The 22,775-nt window shown below is 63.3% G+C and overlaps 1 protein-coding gene across 4 annotated transcripts in view; it reads right to left on the reverse strand.

The window, feature by feature from the left end:
• The window catches only part of ARID3A (AT-rich interaction domain 3A), a 30,797-nt gene extending 14,118 nt beyond the window's left edge, over nt 1-16,679 (reverse strand). Inside the window, exons 1-4 of one of the 4 annotated variants that reach the window (XM_054505089.2) lie at nt 16,519-16,679; nt 13,637-13,740; nt 12,374-13,022; nt 11,212-11,542 (exon numbers count right to left, since the gene is read on the reverse strand). In XM_054505089.2, coding sequence (XP_054361064.1) covers nt 11,212-11,542; nt 12,374-12,780 — 738 coding nt within the window. In that variant the 5' untranslated portion in view covers nt 12,781-13,022; nt 13,637-13,740; nt 16,519-16,679. Of the gene's footprint in view, nt 1-11,211; nt 11,543-12,373; nt 13,023-13,636; nt 13,741-16,218; nt 16,488-16,518 lie in introns of those variants that run through there. The other 3 variants (XM_064573767.1, XM_054505090.2, XM_045863506.3) reach the window with 3 other exon arrangements.
• Between the last annotated feature and the right edge of the window lie 6,096 nt (nt 16,680-22,775).

The following is a 22,775-nucleotide window of genomic DNA, read 5'->3' on the forward strand; positions in this document are numbered from 1 at the left end:
GTGGGCGCCTCGCTCCCGTTCGCGGCCGCGGCCGCTCCCCTGCATGGTGGACACGTTCTGTTTGTCTGTCCGCCTGCCCATGGACGCTAGATTGCCTCCACCTTTTGGCTATTTTTATGAATCCTGCTGCTAGGACAGGAGGTATCATCTGACCTATCTTTATACCCTTGGGGTTTTGGATAAGAACTGATTCACTGTAACTTCTGAAAGCAGAGTGAAACAGGGAGAAGGCGGTGGGGCTGTTTTCATCCCCATCCCCCCCAAAAACACCCGAGAGCGGCCAGGACAGCAAGCCAGATGCCACTTCCTCCTTGCAGCCTGCCAGGGACCTCGCATGTCTACACCCAGATGCCACCGTGTCCCTGCTCGAAAGCTGACCATGGCTCCCTACTGCTCTCGGGGCAACCCGGACTCCCTGCCTTCCAGGTCTCAATGGCTGCCCCCTGGCCCCTTCACCTCCTCTCTCCCTGTCGCTGGCTGGGCTCCCGCCACACCGGCCCCTCCGCCATGCGCCCATCAGCTCTCACCCCAGGGCCCGTGCACCTGCTGGGCTCTGCAGCTGGAGCCCGCCTGCCTCACCTCTGCGTTCCCTTCCCGCAGTCTGGCCTGACCCCCGGGCCTGGGCAGCACGTCCAGTAAGGCCCCCTGCACCCTCACGGGGCACATTCTGGGGTGGTTTCTTTCCTGTCCTCCCCCACCCAGAGGAGAGCCCCCGAGGGCAGAGCCGGGGGCCGTGGGGGCCGTGGGGGCCGGGCATAGCATACGACAGGCGCCCGCTAACGAAGGAAGCAAGGAGAGAAGGCTTACTCAGGCTCTCGCCTCCTTGGCCCGTCCTCCATCACAGCTCAGCCCTGATGCCCGCCCCCCAGCAGCTCCTGCCCCCCGTGGCCCCCGCCCCATCCCCCCCATAAGCCCCTCCCGGCCGAGATGACTCAGCATGCCCAGCCGTTGCTGGGGCCCCAGGTGGGCCGGGAACAGAGTCCCTGGGGGCCGCCCCAGCCTCCCCCATTCACAGAAACACCCACAGCTGCCGGAGGTCAGGCAGGCAGGGCGGCACCCCCTCCAGCCCACTGTGCACTTGGGGAAACTGAGGCGGGCATTTTTCGTGGAGCGCCAGCAACCTGCTAAGTGCCTTATCTAAGCTTTCTCCTAGCTGCATGAGGCGGGAGGCGGGAGGCCCAAGGTCACACAGCCCCAAAATGGCAAAGCTCTGGGCTCACCCTCTCTCCACAGTGACCTCAGCGCTCAGTGGGGGCCTCGGGAGGAGGCGGGTTGGTGTGGAACCCTCCCTGTCTGCGCTCTGAGCCTCAGTTTACCCAACACAGGGGGCGGGGATGACGTGATCAGGAACTGGAGGCCAGTGGCCAGGCCTCGGAGGGCCCAGCTGGGCACCCGGGGAGTTCTGCTCCGGAGGAAAAATTCTGTCCCAGAAACTCCCAGGACGCAGCGCGGACGGTGGAAGCTGAGTGGGAGCTGCGTTGTCCCACACGGTGTGGGTCGGCCAGGACAATCCATTCTGCAGCCATTGTTGAACCCCTTCTGCACATCAAGGCCAGCACTGGGAGCTGGGGATGCAGGGCGCCCCACAGAGCCCCAGGCCAGCAGGGGGCACAGCAGAAATCCAACGAGGTCCCTGGCTGCCGCATACAGGAGGGGCTTAAGCAAAGTCCGTGCGACCTCACGCCCTTCCCATGAGCTGCCCTCCTGGCGCACCTGACCCCTGGGGCACCCGCCCAGGCGGCCAGGCTGCCTTTCATTTCCCGTCAGCGCAGGCTCAGCCTCCTCCACACAGATGTGGCGGGCCCGCTGGGCTCGCAGGAAATTGGGGAAGTGATTCTGGGCAGGGCAGAGACATCTGTCCTCTCGGCCACGCAACCCCAGCCGGCCATGTGTCCCTCTCCGAAAAGACACAGCACCCCGCCCAAGAGAGATATTAATAAAAAGCTCCAGAAACGAGTCACAACGCCTAACACGGAGCTGAAGCTTAAAGGCGCTGCTTTCTGGATGATGGCGAAGGGCCGGGCCAGCGCCTGACGACCAACTGCTGCCCCTCTCTCCCGACTGGCCTTCCGTGTAACCAGGGCCACCTCAGGGCCTCTGTATCGTCCCCCAGGAGGTGGGCGAGGGTGCCTGCAGCATCCAGGTGGGAGGGGCAGGGCATAGCTGGGGGGGCAGGGGAGGAATCACCTCGGTGGCCAGACAAGGCTGGTCGTCTACCGGCCCCATGTCACAGCTGGGGAAACTGAGGCCCAAAGAGGGATGCCCATGGGTCCCGCATCAAGAGTACACCCAGGTTGGAAAGTGGCAAAGGGACAGTGCTGGGAAGAGGTGAGGAAGCAGGAAGCAGGCGGCCCATGCAGCCGATGACACGCAGATCTGGACGGCCTCCCGTCCCCATGGGAGCCCCTCAGCCACGGCCCGGCCCTGAGCACACACACCACTGTCTGAGTGGGAGCCCACATCAGAGGGGGACACAGAGGTGCTGAGATCAGACTGCAGAGCGTCACCACTGGAAGTCGGGACTGAGCCCTCGGTGCCTCTGGATGGACTTGGGTGCCCCAGGCCATGTGGAGCCTCTCAGAGTTGGGGAGCAAGCCTGCCCTAAAGCCCCTGGCACTCTCTGGGCAAGCCAAAAATCCAGAATCTTCTCCCTCAGCCCCAAGCCATTACAAATCCACTGTTACTCGCAGCTTGGGGCATTTCGTACAAGGGTCACCGCACAAAATCGTCCCGTAACTCCCACCTGGTTGCAGGCTTGCAGTGCCCCGGGGTCGGGGGCTGTGGCCAGGGCCTGGCCCCCCGGAACTTAAATCCCGTCGTGGGGTTTTCTCGGGAAGGGACCATCTGTCTCTGCCTGCACTCGCGCCCTGAGCAGCCCCGGAAGGTGCCGGCAGGGACTCTCCTAGGCGGGAGGTGCTCTGAAAGACCTGCCCGGCTGGGGAGCAAGCTCCCTGCCCCTCCCTGTGCAGACTCTCTGAACAGGGGTGCAGCCAGAGTGCTGTCCGGTCCTGCCACTGCGGGCCAGCCTGCACACGCTGCAGGAGGCAGGGGGGCTACTCCCCGCCCCCCGCCCTCTGCCCAGCAGTCAAGAGGAAGGGACCCCGGGGGCCCCTGCCAGACCCCCAGCCGAGGGCACAGGGACGGAGTCTGCCCCGTGGTGGCCAGCAGCCCGAGGGCCCCACCGAAGCCTAACCTCCGGAATGTCCCCCTCAGTGTGGGGTGCCGGCCACGGTGGGGCAGCCCCAGGCGGCATGCGGCTGGCGCCCGCCCCACCCCGCCACTCCTCTGCCAGGACACCCGTGAGTGGTCATTAACTACGGCAACAGCCGGCACTCACTCGAACCCTGCCCCTGATTTACAGACGGGGAAACTGAGGCTCCCGGTTGGGGTAGCAGAGGACTGCGTGGCTTCCGGCCCCATGTCCCTTCCCAGAGCCGGGCACCCCGTTGGTGAGCACATGGACAGTCCCCAGGCACTCACAGCCAGGGGACGCCTGCCTCTCCTAGGCAAGTGGCATCGGGAGAGAGGGTGGTGGGGGCCAGGGAGGGGGAGATGCGGACATGGTGCAACCTGAGACTAGGGGAGCAAGCCCAGAAGACCCACGTTTGCAGCAATGGGCTCGGCACCCTTCCTCGGGGTGGAGGTTTGGAGGCACGGCCTAACAGGGTGGGGACCCTCAGAGACCCCTCCTGGGGGGCAGACGCTGACAGCTTGACCAGGAACAGGGGCCCATGGCCACTCCCTGCCACTCCAGCCCGACAGAGACGCGAGACCCACCCCCACGGACAATCCCACCTGGAGAGCCACCCCAAGACCCGTGGCCCCATCCAGACGCACCCACACAGCCCCTACCCGGACCTCTACCTGACCATGGCCGCACAGACCTGCCTACCTCCGTCTGGGCACATGCGGACCCTCCCCACGCACCTGCGGCCCTCCCCACGGTTGGGCAGGCCACGCCGCCCCGACATGGTCCCCCCCTGCATGGACACACCCGCCCAAGCAGACACAAACAGACACACCCTCGCTCGCCTGCAGATAATGGCCCCAGACAGCCCGCCCTCACCACGGGGCCGGCCCAGCCCACTGGGCCCCACACCCCACCCCCACACCAAGGACCAGCCACCCATGCCCGCTCTTCACAGATGCGTCCCAGTGCCCACAAGAGAGGCTGGTGCCCAGGAAGGCGCCGGCTCGGGCGCGCATGCTCATGGCGCGCAGCCTGGCCTTTCTGCCCTAACCCGGTCCCGTGAGCCCATCGGTGGGACCATCAGAGTCCCTGTCCCAAGCCAATCCCCAAAGAGGGTCTCCAGGGGGCCGGGGCCTCCGTGTCCTGTCCTGCCAGGCCCACAGCTCCCCGAGGCCTACCTGTGGGCCTCTCTTCTTACCGAGACCCCTGTTGCTGCATTCAGGGCCCAGGCTACTCCGGGGGAGTCCGTCTTAACTATGACACCTGTGAAGACCCTATGCCCAAACAGAGCCACGTCTGACGTCTGGGCAGAGTTTGGGGGACGGCCATTCACCTCACGGCGCATTTCTTCCTGGAACGTGGGCTTTTATTATCTGGGAGGGCAGGACGAGTCCCCGAGGTGCTGGGCGATGCCGACTCTCCGCTCCCCCCGCCCCCCTCAGCCCCACAAGACCCCTGCCAGCCCTGCCGGCGGGGCCGGGTCCCGCACTGGGGCCTTCAATAGGCAGACTGGTTACCATTTAACCCCGTGACCCCCAATTGTCCTCTGTCCACGTGCAGCCTGGTGAGCGGACAAGGGGCGGGCCGTGTCCCGCCCTCCGCGCGTGCCCACCCACCAGCCCGCACCCCCAGCTGCTCCCCTGACCCAGCTCGGAGCACAGCCCAGCAGGGCGACAGCCTCGGTCAACGGGGTCACTGGGTGGCTGCGAGCAGCCGGGAGGACGCCCCTCCAAGTCGCCGTCGGGTGGCGCTGGCCCTGGGGTCCGAAAACTTCGGGAGGGGAGGGTCTCTGACTCAGAGTGAGCTCAGCCCTGCGCGGCGTCTCGATGGCTCCTGCGAGACAGCGCACCGCTGCCCAAGACCCCGCGGTGCAGGGGGAAGAAGGGACCGAGCCCGGCCCTGTTCACACCTTGGGCTCGGGGGGGCATCAGCCGTGGGCAGGCAGGTCCAGGGTCAACCAATTCAAACCACCGACCGGATGCCGTGACTTCTGGCTAATGGTTAATGGCTCCCCCTTGACCTCACGCTTCACGGGGCAAGGCGAGCCCGTGGGGCAGGGGGTGGGCACGCAGACGCACGTGGGGGCCTAGCCGCACACACACTCGCACACGCACCACAGACCCACGGCCGCAGGGCAGCGTCCCCCATCCCACGTGGGGCCAGGGAACGTGTGAGCAGTGGGCTGCACACACACCGCGATACGTGGCCCAGCCTTCCTCCTCTGCGTCCAGACCCCAGGACGCACACCCACACATGTGTGAGAGGTGGGGACGGGCCACATGGGGCTCGTGCACTTGTCCACAAACACACCCGGCGTGCGGACGCACCAACGGGCTTCTAAGGTGACAGACACACGTAAGAGACGCCGCAGGAAGCTCGCGGCCCCAGAACGTGCCGACGGACGCACACGGGAGAGCCACGTGTGGCTCCCGGACACCCCCGGGGCCTGGCCCAGCCAGACACGGACCCCGGACACGGACCCCCGTCCCCAGCTCATGGGGACCACGCGCCCGCCCACGTCGGCGGGCTGAACCCCATGGGGCTCACGCACGCTCATCCCGACGGGATGCGCATGTGGACACTGCCCGCCGGGCACCACTCCCTGCAGCAGCTGCGTATGTTATTAGAAAGCGTGGGGCGAGCCGGGCACTTGGCAACAGCCACGAGGGAGGGGAGTGGATGGTGGGCGTGGGGCCAGGCCCCGGCGGCCGTGACCCCACGGTGGTGACTGGGTGGCTGGTGGCGGCGCAGGGGCCAGATAAGGTTCTTCCGGCTGAGTCAGTGCGGTTCCCAGGGCTGCACGGGCAGAGGCACGGTGCCAGGGGCTGGCGGGCGGGCACCTTCCCCGTGCCCGCCACGGCCTGCTGGCTCTGTGCCAGGAGCCACAGCAGCTTTGATGAGGGAGGCGCCGTCCCAGGTGGGGTGGGCTGAGTTCCCAGGGGCTTCCCGACACCCTCCCCGCCCCCGGGCAGATGCCCGGCGCCCCAGCCGGCCCCCGGGACACCCGGGGCCTGGCCCCCAGCCCACTCTGCCCAAGCACATCAGACCGATGTCGCCGGGTCCAGGACCTAGCATCTGACCTCTAAACCTTTGCTCAGGCTGTGCCCTCTACTCAGAACACCTTCTTCCACCAGAAAAATTCTCATCCTTCTCCCCTGGCCCTGCAGGCCTAGCCTCTCCCCGTCCTGCCCGGATCACAGGTCCTAGGAGGGTCCTCCTTCATCTCGCAGCTCCCCAGCCCCAAGCCCTGCCAAGGCCCCCCTTTGAGCCCACCTTCCGTTTGCCCTAATGTCTGCGCACCCATTCGCCTCCCACTTTATGTCCCAGCCACGCTGTTCCAAGATGCAGACCCTGCCCTTCCCTGTCTGTCCGGCAAACTCTTACACATCCTGCAAAGCCCCAGCCCCAAAGCCCGTTCCTCCTTCCTCTAGCCCAGCCCTGAACCCTAAGGGCTGGGAGTGCCTGTGTCCAGCTGTGGCTCCCGGGAGCCTGGGGGGCTCCCGGGCAGGATGAAGAGACCACCTCCCCACTCCTCCCCAAACCCGGAGCCCCCACAATTCCCACTCGTGCCTCCACCTCACATTGCCCGGCCAGCTTTCAGGAGCCCAGAGATGTTCACTGCAGCGTTGTTTACAACAGGGAAACAGGGAAACCGGCCAGCGTGTTGCTGTCAGCCCCACGAGGAAACCACAGTCGCTCAAGAGAACCCGGGACGGGGAGTGCGCGGGCTCACAGAGCGACAGAGTGATGCTGGGGAGTGGCGGCCCCAGAACACCACATTCTCCGTTTCTCCTCCTACGAGGATGGTACCGAGTGCTACTTCTGGAATCAAAAATGGACTTAAAAACGCATACGCATGTATTTCCCGTGGCTAAAAACTCCTACGTGCGCCAAAAGGGCTAAAAAAACACCAAAACGGGACCCCAGCCTCTTGGGGAGAACCCTCTGAGGCCACAGTCTCACCTCCACGTGGGCCGTGCTTGCTGCGCGGGAGAAGGACATGCACGGGCAGCACACGGGCCCCGGGAGGCCCGGGGAGGGGAGGGGGCAAGGCAGGGTCCACGGCGAGGACACGGAGGCCTCCGGTGGCTGCTCCCGCCTGTGCGCCTGTGTGTGTCCAGGCCCTGGACCCACTGTCTCCACAGCAAAGGAGACAGAGGCCCAGGGACCCCAGTGCCCCCAACCCCGGCACCCATCTGTCCACTCCTCCGGTGCATGCTAGGCCCCGTCCCGGCTCTGACGCCGACTCTGTGTTGCTGTGGGCAGGCGACTCACCACCCGTGTCCCTCGGCTGGTGCAAGAAGAGCCCCCAGCTGCCCTTCCCTGTGGGATCGGGGCATACAGGGACACAGGTGACGGGCCGGTCTGCTTCCTGCGCAGTCAGCTGACAAGTCTCAGCTACAACGCTGCCCTCTACATCTCTGAGCTCACCGACACGTTACGCAGGGGATGGGCGTCACCTTAAAAAGCAGGGGAAAATATCCCAACGTTCAACGCAAACCAAAACCACAGCGAGACGCACGCCACCCCACCGTGACTTCGGCAGCCAAGTCGTAATCACAGGTGCTGGCAAGGCCGTGGAGAAGTTGGAGCCTCGTGCGGCCACGGGAAGGCAAACAGCGCAGCCGCTGTGGGAAGCAGTCCACGGTCCCCGAGAGGCCAATCACAGCGTTACCGCCCGACCCAGCGGGTCCACTCCTGGCTATGTGCCCACGAGAGCTGGAAACACTCGTCCACACAAAAGACGTGCACGCACGTTCACAGCAGCCTGAGTCACGACAGCCCGACTCACAGCAACCCGACTCACAGCAGCCCGGCTCATGGCAGCCCAAGGTGGAAACAACCCAAGTGTCCATCAGCAGGCGGACGGACAAACAGAACGTGTCCCCCACACAGGGGAGCGTCCCTCAGCCGCGAGCAGGAGCGAGGCGCCCACATGCGCGGCCCCGGGGACGGACCCCGAGCCCACGACACTCAGGGAGGGAGCCAGACACGGAAGGCCACGCGGGGTGTGAGTCCATGTGGGTGACACGTCCGGAACAGGCTCACCCGCGGACGGGAGGGGGGGCTCATGGGGGCCGGGGGGGGTAATAGCTAAAAAATACATTTACAAAGGTTGATGTTTGAGCTGACAAAAATGTCCTAAGATAATCTGGAGATGGCTGCATAACTGTGAAGACACCAAAAACCACTGAATCGCACACTTTCAGTGGGTGAATTATGCGTTATGTGAGTCTGATCTCAATAAAGCTGTTGAAAACAATCCCAAAGTTTGAGTGGTTGAGACCAAGGATCCCGGTTCTCTGAGGTTAACACCTGCTGGGGGTGGGGGGGCACTTTCTAGAGCCCAGGCACAGCTGTGCTGCTGACTGGAAGCCACCAGGCTGTCACCAGGATGCCCCTGTCTGATTGATGCCAGGAGGCTAGGACCCTAATCACTGCCCGCGACAGGCCCGGTCCCTGGCCAGTGGCTCTAGACACGCTGGCCTCCATCCGTGCATGTCCCCAGGGCCCCACAGCACTGAGTGTCCCCAGGGCCCCAGAGCACTGAGGCTGCAGTTTCAAGGGAAGATTCCGTGGCCACAGGCCCACTGCTCCAGGTCCCTCCCCAGCCTGGCCGCCCCGAGACCTGTAGCCTACGGCGGAACTTCACGGCTATCGAGGGTTTGTAGGGGAAGTCGGCCCCAGGCCCTGCCAAGACTGGGGAGGAAGAGGCAGACATGGTGCCAAGTGGGCGGCCGGCCGACTGGGCCGCCACGTGCCAGGAAGGCTGTGGGGAAGGCGCCAGAGTCAACATGGCCCGACGTCTGCTGGGCGGGCTGGGCCCAGGACACGGCTGACATTGGCCATGCAGGTGTTCGGCCGCCTGGGCAGGAGGGCAGTGCCGGCAGCTGGCCCTGCCCCGAACGGGCAGGAAGAAGATCCCAGTACTGCAGGGCAGGCCCCCCACCTGCTCACAGCCTCCCTGGGCCCCCAGTTTCTCACACTCCAATCCTATCTCCTGCAGGGCCCAACCTGGCGGCATCTGGCCTCTACACACACACGCCAATGTCGGTCCTGCCCCAGGGCCTTTGCCCAGGCCACTTTCTCTGCCAGGTGCACTGTCCGTCCTTCCGCAAGGCTCAACCCAAATGGCATATCCCGAGAGGCCTCTCCCACACACCCACCCCCCAGCTAAGGATGCCAGACCACATCTCCCCGACCGCCTCAGCAAGGCTGTCCGGTTACTCGGAGGCTGACCTCCACACAGGGGAGCCACACGTCTAGGAGGCACTGACAAGGTGCTGAGACTCTGTGGCTTTGGGTCCCCTGACCCCCTCTGGCTTCCGTTTCCCCACCCCTGGGCGTCCCAGACAAGTGGGACAACGGGTCCTGTGGCCCTTTGCTCCTGGCACGCCCAGGGGGCTTTGGGGTCTGGGCCTCTCAACCCCAGGCCTGGCCTGGCCTCCCGAACCCTGTCTCCCCCCAGGGGCTAAGGCCACTGAGCAGGGTTGGGGGCTTGTGGGTCCTCACAAGCTCTGACCTCACAAGGACTGTGTGGCCCGGCCGGGATCCTATAATGCGGCGGGCGGGGGGATCTGTCCAGCTCCAGCCCCCAAGCCTGTGCTCCCCGTACGTGCTCAGCGAACAAATAAATATAACTTGCCCGTGGCGGCCCGTGTGTTATTCTGAATCAGAGCGAGGCGCTGGAGACCCCCGCTCAGCGCAGTGGCTTGGGTCTCTCATCTGCAAAGTGGCAGGGGCAGGGACCCAGCCCTGAAGGGAGAGACACTGAGGCAGGGAGCAGGGTGGGGCCGTCCCCCCCACACCCGCGCTCAGCCTGGGGTCCACACGCAGGGGCGGAGCCTCCAGCAGGAGGGAGTGTGGGGGGCGCTGGCCACGCCCAGACAGGCCCTGTCTGCGGGCTGTCAGCCAGCCCTCAGCACTGCCCCACCCAAGCCACACACCTGGGCAGCTCCCTCCGTCCAGCCAGCTCCCCTGCTGCCTCCAGGCACCGTCCCCCGACCACGGGAGCCCCTGTCTGGCCCCCGCGGCGTGTGTCCGGCCCGGTTCCCTACTTTATCTGTCTTCAGCCTGACTCAAAGCTCTGAGGGCAGCCGGAGCCACGCGCTCTGCTCTCCAAGTGAGGTTCAGAGCAGAGGCCGGTGGCCCTCGGTCCCATCCCTCCAGAGGTCCCACACGCCAGCCGGGCCTCGAGAGTCCTCCAGGAGGGGCCCAGAGCCAGTTCTGGGAGGCCTGCATCCAGAGGGGGCCGCCCCGAGGCCATGCACAGCCAGCTCCTGGCTCTCACACCCGGGCCTGTCCACAGCCCGTGGAGACCTAGGAGGCTCAGGCTACTGGGCCACTGGGCTGGGGAGGCCAGGTCCCCGCCGGCCACTCCTGGAGGTCGGGGCAGGGCCCAGCTGGCCACGGACTGGAATGTGAGCCCGGCCGGACGCCATCTGGTTTCCATCTGCCCAGCCCAGCTCGGCCCAACTTCAAAGGGTCCCCCGCCCGGCCACTTCCTCTGCCCTGGCCGCCCGCAGGGAAGGCACCAGGACGGCCCTGCTTCCTCCCCGCCCCTCTGCAGCCCCAGGGAGCTTCTCGGCAATCCACACCAACGTGGCCACCCCCTGCTCAACCAACTGCCGTGGCCTCTATGAGCAGACTCCACGCCAACTGACCAGGCCTCGGGCCGGCATCCCCAGGCCCCCAGCTCTCTGCCCACACGTCCACCCATGGCCCACGCCAAGCCTGGTCCAGCCGCATGGCCTCTGCCTGGGCACCCCCCTCAGCCCAGAGTCCCATTCCTGGCTGTCTCTCTAAGGGTCCTTCTGGTGCAGACACTATGCAGCCCCTGAGCGTCTCCCTCCAGGCTCGGGTCCCCCCACCTGTCCACACATGGTGCACCCCACAGCCGGCCCGTCCCACCCACAGGCTGCCCACAGGGCTCCCTGGGTGCCTGGCTGGCGTGGGCCGGCTGTCAGGACCCAGCAGCGCGTACCCCAGCCCCGCGGCCCCCATCACGACGCACACCACACCTGCTTGAACTGCTCCTCGTAGGTCCAGTCCCCGTGGTCGGGCGGCTGCAGCTGAGGCACCACATGGGCAGCCCCCCCGCTGTGGGCCAGGCTGGCCCCCTGGCGCTCCGGGCCACCAAGCGCCCGCGGCCCGCTGTCGCCGCGGAAGGCCTGGGACAGCGGGGCCCTGCGGGGGACGAGGGCTGCGGGGCCCAGACCGGAAGAGCCCGGGGGCCCCAGCCCCTCCTCGTCCTCGTAGTCCTCCTCCTCCTCCTCGTCCTCGTCCTCCTCGTCCTCCTCTTCCTCCAGGTCTTCCTCCAGATCCTCCTCCTCCTCCTCCCATTTTGGCTTCCTGGGGCAGGCAGAGGGCACACAGGTCAGGGAGATGGCGCCAGCTCGCTCCAGCCCCGGGGCAGGGTCTGCTCCTCACCAGAGCTCGATTTCCCTCTCTCAACACGGGGAGAGCGGCCCCCACCTGCTCCAGGTGCCGTGAGGGGCGTGGGTCATACTCTACACGGTTTTGCTTCCCATCAGCTCAGAGCCCTGCCCAGAGCCCCGTACGCCTGCTAACCCCCTCCCACCCTCAGCTGCACAGGCTTCCTTGGTGGGCCGTGGAAATGCCTAGCCAGTTCCTGCCCCAGGGCCTTTGCTCTGGCTGTTCCTTCTGCCAGGCATGCTGTTCCCAGCCCCGGACACCCCCCAACACACACCTCTCCTTTATCTCCTTGTCACAACCCACAGTCACCCTGCTTCTCTGCTTGTTGAACATCTTCCCAGAATGATCACACTGGGGTCTTGCCCACACTCGGCTGGAGGCCTGCACTGGATCTGTGTGCAACACGTCCACGGTGGACGTCCACGAGCCAGCCAACACCCACTCTGCGTGGGTTCCCCCGGGACTGCTGAATCAGCTGCAGCCTCACCGGGCACTGGGGCTCCTGGCCACATGTGGCTGGTCCATTTAAATCGAGAGGGAATAAAGCTACAAACCCAGATTCCCCACCACCTGTGAGGGGTAGCTCCTAGGCTGCACACATTTCCACCATCCTCCAGGAAGTTCTAAAGGACAGAACCGATCTCGGTGGTCAGCAACAGGACAGGGTCTTGTCCTAGAGCGGCCTGGGATGCACCAAACGCTCAATGGACGCTTGTGCAGTACGTAGCCCACGGACCCCCAACTCACAGGTCGCCCTCGGAGCCCACGTCCTCCAAGTGCCCGTCGCCTTCAGCGTGTCCCGGTGCCTCCCTGCCTCGGCCAGGTGGGGCAGGCGAGCCTGGCGCCCCTTCCTGGGCCGTGTCCTCATCCTCCAAGCTGGGGGGCCCATCCTCCGAGCCGCTGGGGCTGGGCGCGGGTCCGAGGCCTGCAGCCGCTGCCCGCATGGCGGCCAGCGCGGCCATCTGGGCCCGCTGCATCCGGGCCTTTTCTGGCTCTCTGTCCTCCTCCGGGGCGGCCCTGGCACGGGCCGGGGGGCCAGCAGGGAGCTCGGCCGGCGGGGGCGGCAGGGGCGGCGGGGGCTGCCGGGCCTCCAGCTCCTGGCGTGCCCGCTGCTGCCGCTGCAGAAGGGTCTCCATCACGGCCTGCAGCTTCATGGCCCTGCGGGCCGGGCCGCCCCGGGCACCAGAGGTGGGCAGCAGGGGCGGCCCCTGCGGGGAGGGGGCCTGGCCGCACTGCAGTGTGGGGGCCTCAGGGGAGCCGGGACAGTGCAGGGTGGCGGGGGTGGGGGCGGGGGCCGCCGGGTTCAGGCTGAGGGCATGTCAGCGCTGCCTCCTTCTCAAGCCAGGCACCAGGTAACAGCGGCTGGTGTCTGGCTCATTCACGGGTTTGCAGAAACCTGGGGGCAGCAAGACAGATCATCAGACCACTCCTGGGCCCCGCGGCCCCATCTTCCCCACTGAGGTCAGACCCCAGAGGCCTCTGGGAAAATCCCTCCCATCCATTCCCATCAGGGTGCAAACCGGGAGGCCTCCCTGGAGGTGGGAGATGGTGCTCTCCCCATCCGCCCCCCTCTGTCTGCCCTCCAGCAGGCTGGAAAGCAGGGTCAGCCCGCACTGAGCTCGCAAGGGTCTCGAGGCGACCCCCACCCTCAGGGCCACAGAGAAACATGCAGTTACTGACCACACCTCCCGGGGAAGACCTCGGATTATTGCTTCACAAACAGAGCAGGGGATCTGGGCATTCCTGGCCTCTGATTGGCTATAGCCAGTTACCAGACACCAGAGTCCAGATGGGTTCCAGGTTCTGGTTCCGAGTTCCAGGCGCTGCTCGCACCCCCTGCTGCAGATGGCTCCAGGCACCGCCCCCCCAGGCTAACCAAGACAATGGCTGACCCAGAGTGAGCGCTTCTTGTATATGGGGCCTCCCTCGTGCTCCCACCTCATCCCTGAGCCTCAGCCTCTCTGGGCCTCAGTTTCCCCATCTGCAAGATGGTGTCCTGACGGCACCCACCTCTCTGTGCTCAAGCAGGTACACAGCAGGTTGTCCACGTCAGGGAAGGAGGCGCTGGGCGATCCCCACGTTAGGCATAAGAAAAACTGAGGCCCGCAGACGCGCTGTTGGAGGACACAGAGCAGGTTCCAGGCGAGGCTGGGATCGGAACCAGGGTCTGGGTGACATCACAACCTCCTCACCACCCCACATGACCTCTGCAGGGGAGTCCTCCCGCTCCTTGGGACCCCAAGTGGGGCTAACACATCCCAGAATGTGAGGAGCTGTGCCCCAGCCTGGGGTCTCCTCAGACCACCACAACCCTAACTGCCAGCGTCTCAGGCAGGGGCATCCGGAACCTGGCATAGCTGGGCCCCACCAGGACAGAAGGACGCAAGTCCCACCCCAGCCCCCCACCCCAGCCCCGGCCACACCCCCACCCGCCCAGGCCGCCTGTAAAACCAACCGGGCAGAACCCAACAGGTCCAGCGGTGACAGCCCAGATAGTACCTCACGGCGGGAGGGGGGGGCGGCGCGGGGCGGGAGGTGGGGGGCAGGAGGCTGCCCCTGACCCAGCACATGAACCCCTAAGCCACTCCTGGGGCAGACAGGGACCCCCAATGCACAAGGGGCCAGAGAGAAGAGGTTCCTGGTAGCTAGCTAGCTGATGCTCACTCACCAGGCTGGCCACCCTCCCAACTCCTATGGTGACCCCCTAAGTGGAAACTGACCCCACTCAGGGGAATCTTGTGGTATAGACCCCCCCCACACACCTCCCCAGTCAGGGAGGCTCAGTGGGCCTCCACCTTCTCCCCAGACCCCCTGCAGCTTTCTTCTGGATGGGTGAAAGGGCAGTGTGGGGGGGCAGGTGGGTGGCCCCATGTGGGAAATGGGGGTGGGACATGTCCCCAAAGGATCTCAGTATCCAGCAGGGGCAGAGGTCTCAGGGCACAAAGACCCTCTCAGAGGCCACAGTGCGGGAGAGTGACCAATACAGTCTGTCCTTAGAGGCAGCAAAGTAGCACCCAGCCCCCCACTCTCCGTCCCCTCCCAGGACTGGTGGTCACCCCCCCACCAGCCCTAAGAAGTGCTGAGGGGACATTTCACGCCCAGTGTCTAGTCTAGTCCACTGCCCCTCCCCCACATTTGACAACTTCAAGACAAGCCCCCCCTCCCCACGGAAACGCTCCAGGCAACGCCCCCCCTCCTCTTTGGGGGGCAGAAGGAAGAGGCCAGAGGAAGCCACTCCCCCCCCAGCCTCCCACCCCCAGGCCTGCTGGGTTTAATGACCCTTCCGGGTCGCCCAGTGGGGGAGGGGAGCACGGCAGGCCTCCACGTTGGGGCTGGTGGAGGGGGCAGGTGGGAACCCCAGAGCTCCCCTGGGCCGTGCCTGGGGCCCCCATGGCCGCCATTAACCCTAAGCTGGCGACGCCCACCCCCTCCAGACCCCTCCCCCAAGAGCCCTTTGTCCTCGGCCCCTACCCCCACTTTATGACAACCCCACGGGAGAGGCATTCCCAGGCAGGGACCAGGCAGGGGTGGGGGGTGCTGGGTGGTCGTTGGGACCTGACTAGGGGCCCAGAGGGATCCGGGGCCACACCCTCCCCCCAATGCCTCCCGGAGAGAGAGGTCACCCGCTCGGGCCGGGGCCTTGCAAAACACGGTTATTTAAAGAGTTGTGCAAGGCTGGGGCCCGCGGGTGGCGAAAGGGGCCCCTCACTCCACGAAGGGAAGAGGGGGTGGGGTGGGGCAGAAAGCTGGGGAGGGGGCTAGGAGAGTCGGGAGGGGGGCGGCCCGGAGGAAGTGAGAAAAGAAAAACCGAAGAAAGAGAAGAAATAAGACGACAAAAACCCCAGTCCGGATTTCAAAGGCTTCTTGGAAAGCGACCGATTTGCATGGGGTGGGGGGGGCAACCCCTCCGGCCCGGGCGACTAAAAACGGAAGATTATTGACAAATCCGCCGCCTGGGGTCGGACGCCGAACGTTGGAGTTGACAAACGCGCGCTCCCCGCGCTTCCTGCGCCCGCTTTTGTGTCTGGGGGGCACTGACCGAGGGAGGGGGGCTTTTCCCGGGGATCCCAGCCAGAGCGCTGGCCGCCCCGCCGAACCCACGCCCGGGCGCGGGGATGGTGGGGGTGCCCCTCCAGGGGCCCTTTTCGGCTCCGGAGCCGGCACTTTATAAGTAAGCAGTCGGAGCTGGAGAGGGTCGCCAGGGAACTGCCCTCCCCACCCGGCGCTCCCGCTCCCCTCGGGACTCCGGAATAAAGCACCCGATTCCGGGGAGAAAAAATGAGATAAGAGCCCGGAGTGCAGCCCCCAGCGCGCTCATAGAGACCATTTCCTTCCGCTGGGGGGTGAGGGGCAGCGCTCACTCGCGACCCCCGATCGCCCTCGCCCAATGTGGTGGGGGGGTGAGGTCTCCGAGGGGGGGTCGCAGAGAAGCCCACCCCAAGTCCGACCCGCTAGAGTCGCCTTCTCGGTCCTGAACCCCCACTCACGTCCCTGCCCAACTTTGGAGACCCCTTCGTTGGCTTCCCGGGCGCACTGCGCCCACCCAGGACCGGAACCCGCGACTTAAAAGGCCAGCCTCCCCCCCGCCTCACCGCGCAGGGCCCGCTCGAGGGGCGCATGCCCTGCGCCTGGCGTCCAGCCCTGCCCCGGCCGCGCCTGGCCTCCGGCCCGGGCCGCGAGCTGCGCGCTGCTGGCTCCCGGCCGCCGCCGGGTTTGTGCCGCGCGCCGACTCACCGAGCCGCCAGCGGAGTCCGCGTCTACACCCCCATCCGACCCGATTGGTAAGAGTCTCCCCGCGCGCGGCCTCCCCCGCCCCTCCCCTCCCCCCGCCGGCGCGCTCACCGCCCCGCAGACAAATCACCGGGTGACAAATCGCTCTCAGATGCAAATACCTCGCCGGTGATTCAGCGCTGCGGCCCGGGACGCGGGGAGGGGTCTCGCGAGGCCCCCTCCCCCTTCCCGGACGCCCCCTCGCCCCCCGCACTCGGTCCGAAGACGCACCACCAGCCTAGGGGTGTTGGGGAGGGGGAGAGAGTGGCCAGAAATTTTCAGGTCACGGCCCCTTTAAATGATAATAAATAATAAAAAGGGAAGGGGAACAGCGACGCGGGAGGCCCCGCCCCCTGCCTAGGGACGGTGGGCAAAGTGCGCGCCGAGGCCCCGAGCGCACAGGGCGCTGAGGGCGCGGGCCGGACTGGGAGCGTCGGAGGGGGACGGGAGGGGGCTGGACCTCCTCCTGGGAGGACTGGAGGGACCCGAGCCGGGTTGCGGACCCCTTCACCATCTTACCCGGCACCTAGAATGGGCCTGCCCTACCGAGCTCGGAGTTTCACCCCTGTCCCATAGACTAGCGACCTGGCTCTAGTGACTTCGCCCCCCCCCCCCCCCGCAGAGCCTCCGTTGCCACATCTGTAAAATGGGGATTAAACACCCGGTGATGACTTGAGCTACAAGAACGAGAAATGAGAGCAGGCCTGGGTCTCAGGGAGGGGACCAGGGCCCTGCGATGGGGGCGCTGCAGGGTGGGAAGGGGTCTTGGAGAGGGAACGGCTGCGGGGGGGTGGGGGTGGCGGAGTGCATGCCGGTCCTCTGGAAGACTCCTAATGACACCGAGCGACCCCTACCCCTGCAGGACTGTCACCCTCTAGGAGGAGAGATAAGATTATCCCTTCGGCAATAATAACTTAATAATTTTCCTGTTCTGAGCCTGCCCTTCCCCTGTGCCCTGTTCATGGTGTTCACCTCTTTAAGTAGGGCGCCTCTTAACGTCCCCGTTTCAAAGAGGGAAACAGAGGCACAGAGTGGCGTGCAGGGAGAGTGGGGATGGGGGTGTGGGCTCTGCAGGTCTGAGGCCCAGAGGCGATCCTTGAGGGCTAATTGCAGGGACCCAGGCCCCAACCCAGATAAGAGCCAAATGGGAGGAGGGAGCATTCGGCATGGAGGGGGGCACTTCTCAAGGGTCCCATCAGGTGGAGCTTGGGTCCCTGGTCCTCAGTGCTGGTTTCCTGTGCAGCCCCCTCCCTGTGCCCTAAGGCACACAGACACCTTTTCAGGACACCAAGCCTCCCGGCAAATTGCAGGCTTCCGGCTCTGGGGGGTGGGGGGTGGAGATTCCCAAGCCAAGGCGGGTTGGGGGGAAGCTACCCCCACCCCAGGGCTGGAGTCCTGCCCACCAGCCCCAGGGCCTCCTGGAACCTAATGGTAGCAGGTGGCAGAGGCCTCCACCTTTAGGCTGTTAAACACCCAGCCCCAGCTGCCTGCCTACCCCCCTCCAGTGGGAGGGGCAGAGACATCTGCACAAGGAGGGGGAAGTTTGGAGAGACCCAGGTGAATTGGGTCCCCCATAATGGTCCAGGCCCCAGGCGCCACTTCTCCAAAGTGCAGGAAAGCCTCTTTCCTACCAAAGAGCCAAACAGATCTGAATGCACCCGCCTGCCCCACCCCAGGTTGGATGCGTGGGCCGCTCTGTGCCTCAGTTTCCCCCCTGTAAAATGAGTCCATGTTAATTCGTTCCCTGTAAAGTTGTTTTGAGGATTATATTTACTTCTGCTCGAAAGAAGGGGGGCATGGTGGGGGTACGTGGAAGGGCAGGTGGGGTGCTGCCCCTCCCCCATCTCCCAGGGGAAAGCTGTTGTCCATACTCCCCCAGAGGTGCCCAGCCCCAGAGGGTGAGGGGCTGCAGGATTCCCAGCTGCCTCCAGTGAGGGGGATCCTATTTTTAGCCCCAGGAGGGAGCTGGGAATTGATACACAGGCTTGCTGGCTCCAGGGGGAGTGGGCAGCAGGCCCAGGTTCCAGCACAGTCCTGGCTATGTGATTTCCAGTTGGTGCAGACCCCTCTCTGGTCTCTGTCTCTGAAGCTGGGAAATGGGTACAGAGACACAAGTCCTGTAAGGTTTCTTGGCCGCACCATGTTGCAGGGCCCGTGTGGGTTTTGGACACCCTTCCAGAAAAAACAGCCGGCTCCCACTCAGGGGTGGGGGTGAGGGCACCCTCTTAAAAATTCACCCGAATCCTGCACTGCCCACCTTCCCATGTTGTTCCTCCTCAAACATATTCCCACATCTGGGCCTTTGCACTGGTGGCTCTCCTGGCTGGAGTCCCCTTTCCAGGTCACCCGGTGGCCTGTGCCCTCTCCTGATGTAAACTGGAGTCTCAGCTGCTCTGGGGGTCTCTCCCTGACCTCTCGGGGTCAGGTGTGCCCCCCACCATGTCACCCTGTTTCATCTTCATCTAGGTGCTTCTGTTTTGAGACGTCTTTATCCCATTGAACCTACTCGACCTTGCTTGACGCTGGATCTCCAGCCCTGAGGCTGTGCGTGGCACATAGTAGGTGCTCAATAAATGCTGGTTGGTTGAATGAATTCACGTGTTCCCTCTCTCACCCCATGGGATTTTTGGTGTCTGTCTACACAGAGGTGGAGGGCAAATGGACCAATTCACCATCTTGATTTCCAAAAACAAGCCTGGAGGGGGTGCTGGGCCCTCTGTCACGGACCCCTGGCCTCTAGCTTGACTTGTCCCTGTGAGCCAGGGTCCATGAAAATGCAATTTTAGGGGCGCCTGGGTGGCTCAGTTGGTTAAGCGACTGCCTTCAGCTCAGGTCATGATCCTGGAGTCCCGGGATCGAGTCCCGCATCGGACTCCCTGCTCGGCAAGGAGTCTGCTTTGCCCTCTGACCCTATCCCCTCTCATGTGCTCTCTCTCATTCTCTCTCTCTCAAATAAATAAATAAAATCTTTAAAAAAAAAATTAAAAAAAAAAAGAAAATGCAATTCTAACAACTTTTAAAATAAGAAGGAAGAAGCAAATATACTAGCAAGGGATATGTTATAATACATCCAGCCTATGTTAGGTTAATTTTTTTTTTTTTCCTAAAGATTTTTGTTTATTAGAGACAGAGCGGGGAGGGGGGAGGGGGGAGGGGGAGGAGGGGAGGGGGAGGAGGGTGGAGGGGAGGAAGGGCAGAGGGGGAGGGAGAAGCAGGCTTCCCGCCGAGCAGGGAGCCCGATGCGGGGCTCGATGCGGGGCTCGATCCCAGGACCCCGGGATCATGACCGGAGCCGAAGGCAGACGCTTAACGACTGAGCCACCCAGGCGCCCCAGTATTAGTTCTTATATCAACATAATTGTAAAATAATCACATTTAGTACTTTTTATGGACAAGACCCACGAGACAAAAGTGTCTAGGACCCGGGAAATTCATAATGCGGCTCTACTTGACCCATTTTGCAGCGGGGAAACGTTTGGCCAGGGGTCCAGGTTGGGGTACACAGGAGCGACACACCGCCAGGCGCTGGGGCCTCTCCTTGGTGGGGCTGAACAAGGAACCTCCGTGGGGTGCGCGCACCACCTGCCGGGCACCTGCGGGGCTGCAGCGAGGGGCGGGGCCAGCACCGGTGCGCGGGCTCGCACAGGAGACCGCCAGGTGGCGCCGCATCACCTGAAAACAGGATTCCCTGGCCAGACGGGGAAACGGAGGCCCGCGGAGTTCATTTCCTCCTCTGTAGCTTCTTTTGAAGGCTCTACGGTAGAATTGCTAGATAAACACGGGATTCGCAGTTAAATTTTAAGTGTGTCACAACTATTGCACAGGACCTTATACTAAAAAGCTTTTCAGGGCGCCTGGGTGGCTCAGTCGTTAAGGGTCTCCCTTCGGCTCAGGTCATGTTCCCGGGGTCCTGGGATCGAGCCCCGCGTCGGGCTCCCTGCTCGGCGGGAGGCCTGCTTCTCCCTCTCCCTCCCCCCCGGCTTGTGCGAATGCTCACTCTTTCTCTCTCTCTCAAAAATAAATAAGAGCTTAAAAAGCTTTTCATTGCTTATCTGAAATTGAAATTAGCCCCTTCCCCTACCCGCCCAGACCCCCCAAGGTTTATCCCTATCCGGTGGCCCTGGGGCATATCCCACTCCTTCTCAGATTGAGTGTGCTGCCTGGCGCCCAGTCTGATGACTAAGAACAGTCACAGTAATGGAATAATACACTGGGAAAATCTCCTCCTACCTTGGACCATGTCCCTCCTTGCTTACAAGCCCCCCCGGCTCCCATCACCACCAGGAAAGACCCAACTCATCCCTGCAGCTGGCAATCTTCCCACTTCACCCTCCTCTGGCCACACAGGCCTTCTGGCTGTTCCTCAAACCCACTAGACATTTCCTGCCTCAGGGCCTTTGCACTGTCTGTACCCTCCATCCCTTCTGCTCTTCCACCATCTCCAAGCTGCATTCACATTTCCCAGACTCCCCTGTGCCAGGAAGCCTTCCTGGACTCTCCCCCACCAAGGTCAGGCTCCCAGTCACTCACGCAGGGCTCACAGGTGTCTTTCCTAACCCTCATTACTGCAGTCACTTTGCATCTCCCCAGATAGTTTGCCCCTCCTGTCCACGACCAGACAGGGGCTCTGTAGAGGTTGCTCCTTGTCACCGCTGGGGCCCGGCCCCCAGCGCAGAGCCTGGCACACAGGAGGGGGCTCTGAAAACAAGATCCAGCTGAACAGGCTCCAAACGACTCCTCTTCCTGGACCTCCCTTTCAACCTTTTAACTGTGTGTGTTTTTCTGAGCTCATGGTAAATCCTAATACAAACTTGAGTGAGATTTTGCAAAATTGTACTACAGTATCACCAGAATGTCGACATCGATCCAATCCGCCCACCTTATCTGGATTTCCCCATTTTTATGGGATACAAGGGCTCCATCACGAGGGTCCCTCATGTTGCCCACCCTCCTTCCTCACCACCCCTACACCCTTACCCTGGCAGCCACTCATCTCTTCTCCATTCCCATAATGTCCTCATCACAAGGGTGCTGTTAGGTGGACTCACACATCACGTAACCTTGGGGGGGGGGGTCTTTTTGTCCCACATGATTCTGGGAGATCCAACCCAGGGGCTGTGTGTCTTCACGGGGTGTCCACGACTGCGTACTGCTGAGTGGTGTTCCGTGGGACGGATGGATCTGTTTGCCCAACCACTCAGTAGTTTTAGGACACATGAGCTCTTTCCAGCATCGGCTGCCACAGGTAAAGCTGCTGGGAGCATATGTGAACAGGTTTCGTGTAATGGGACTTTTCATTTCTCTAAGATGAAGGCCCCAGAGCCCCCTCTTTACCTTCTTTTTTAAAAATTCATTTTCCCGGTGGCGCCTGGGTGGCTCAGTCATTAAGCGTCTGCCTTCGGCTCAGGTCATGATCCCAAGGTCCTGGGATCGAGCCCCGCATCGGGCTCCCTGCTCAGGGGGGAGTCTGCTTCTCCCTCTCCCACTCCCTATGCTTGTGTTCCCTCTCACGCCGTCTCTCTCTTTCTCTCTGTCAAATAAATAAATAAAATCCTTTAAAAAAATTCATTTTCCCAAAAAATAAAATAAAACAAAGAATAAAAATTCATTTTTTCCGGCAGAAAATGTGCCACTCCCTCTGCACACATCTCTTCTTTTAGCCCCCACTTGGTCATTTATCCCACAAATATTTACTCAGCCCTACTGTGTGCAGGGCCCTGGGACACAGTGGGGACTGAGTCAGACAGGCAGCCAGCAGGTGCAACAGGAGGACGTTAGTGTTGTGATGGGGGAGGCGTGGGGCACATGGATGAGAGGGTCCCAGGAGTGCTTCCCAGAGGAGGCGGCAGCTGAGCTGAGACCCGATGGGTGAGGACAGCTGGCACAGCAGAGGGACCTGCGTGTGCAAAGGCCCAGAGGGCAGAGGGATGGCACCAGTTCAAGCAGCTGCCGAGAGACCATGAGTTGGGAGGGTGGGGGTGGGGGTGGGCGGGGTGGCAGGGCCTGTGGGCAAAGGGGGAGAATTTCACCCTCTTGTCCTGCCCAGTCTGGAGGCTAGTGTTGGAAGCAAGAACGAGCAAGCTTCAGGGGCACCCGGCTGGCTCAGTCAGTGTGAGTGTGTGACTCTTGATCTCAGGGTCATGAGTTTGAGCCCCACGATGGCCATGGAGCCCACTTAAAAAGAACCAGTAAGCTTCAGGCGGATGTCAAAATGGCCCTATGTTTTGGCTTCTTGGTCTCACAGTAACATCTCTGCCAAGCTGGATTGTTTGGAAGCCCGTGATGTCCCCAGATAATCTGGGAGGGCTGGGGCCCTCCCAGAGACGGGCGGTTGCCCCACGGGGTGAGTAAGCCTCTGCCTGCAGGGCTGTTGGGGGAA

Source organism: Mirounga angustirostris, unplaced genomic scaffold (genome assembly GCF_029215605.1).
Source record: "Mirounga angustirostris isolate CCGP_5_RB_7025 unplaced genomic scaffold, mMirAng1.0.hap1 SCAF_1, whole genome shotgun sequence".
Classification (NCBI taxonomy): domain Eukaryota; kingdom Metazoa; phylum Chordata; class Mammalia; order Carnivora; family Phocidae; genus Mirounga; species Mirounga angustirostris.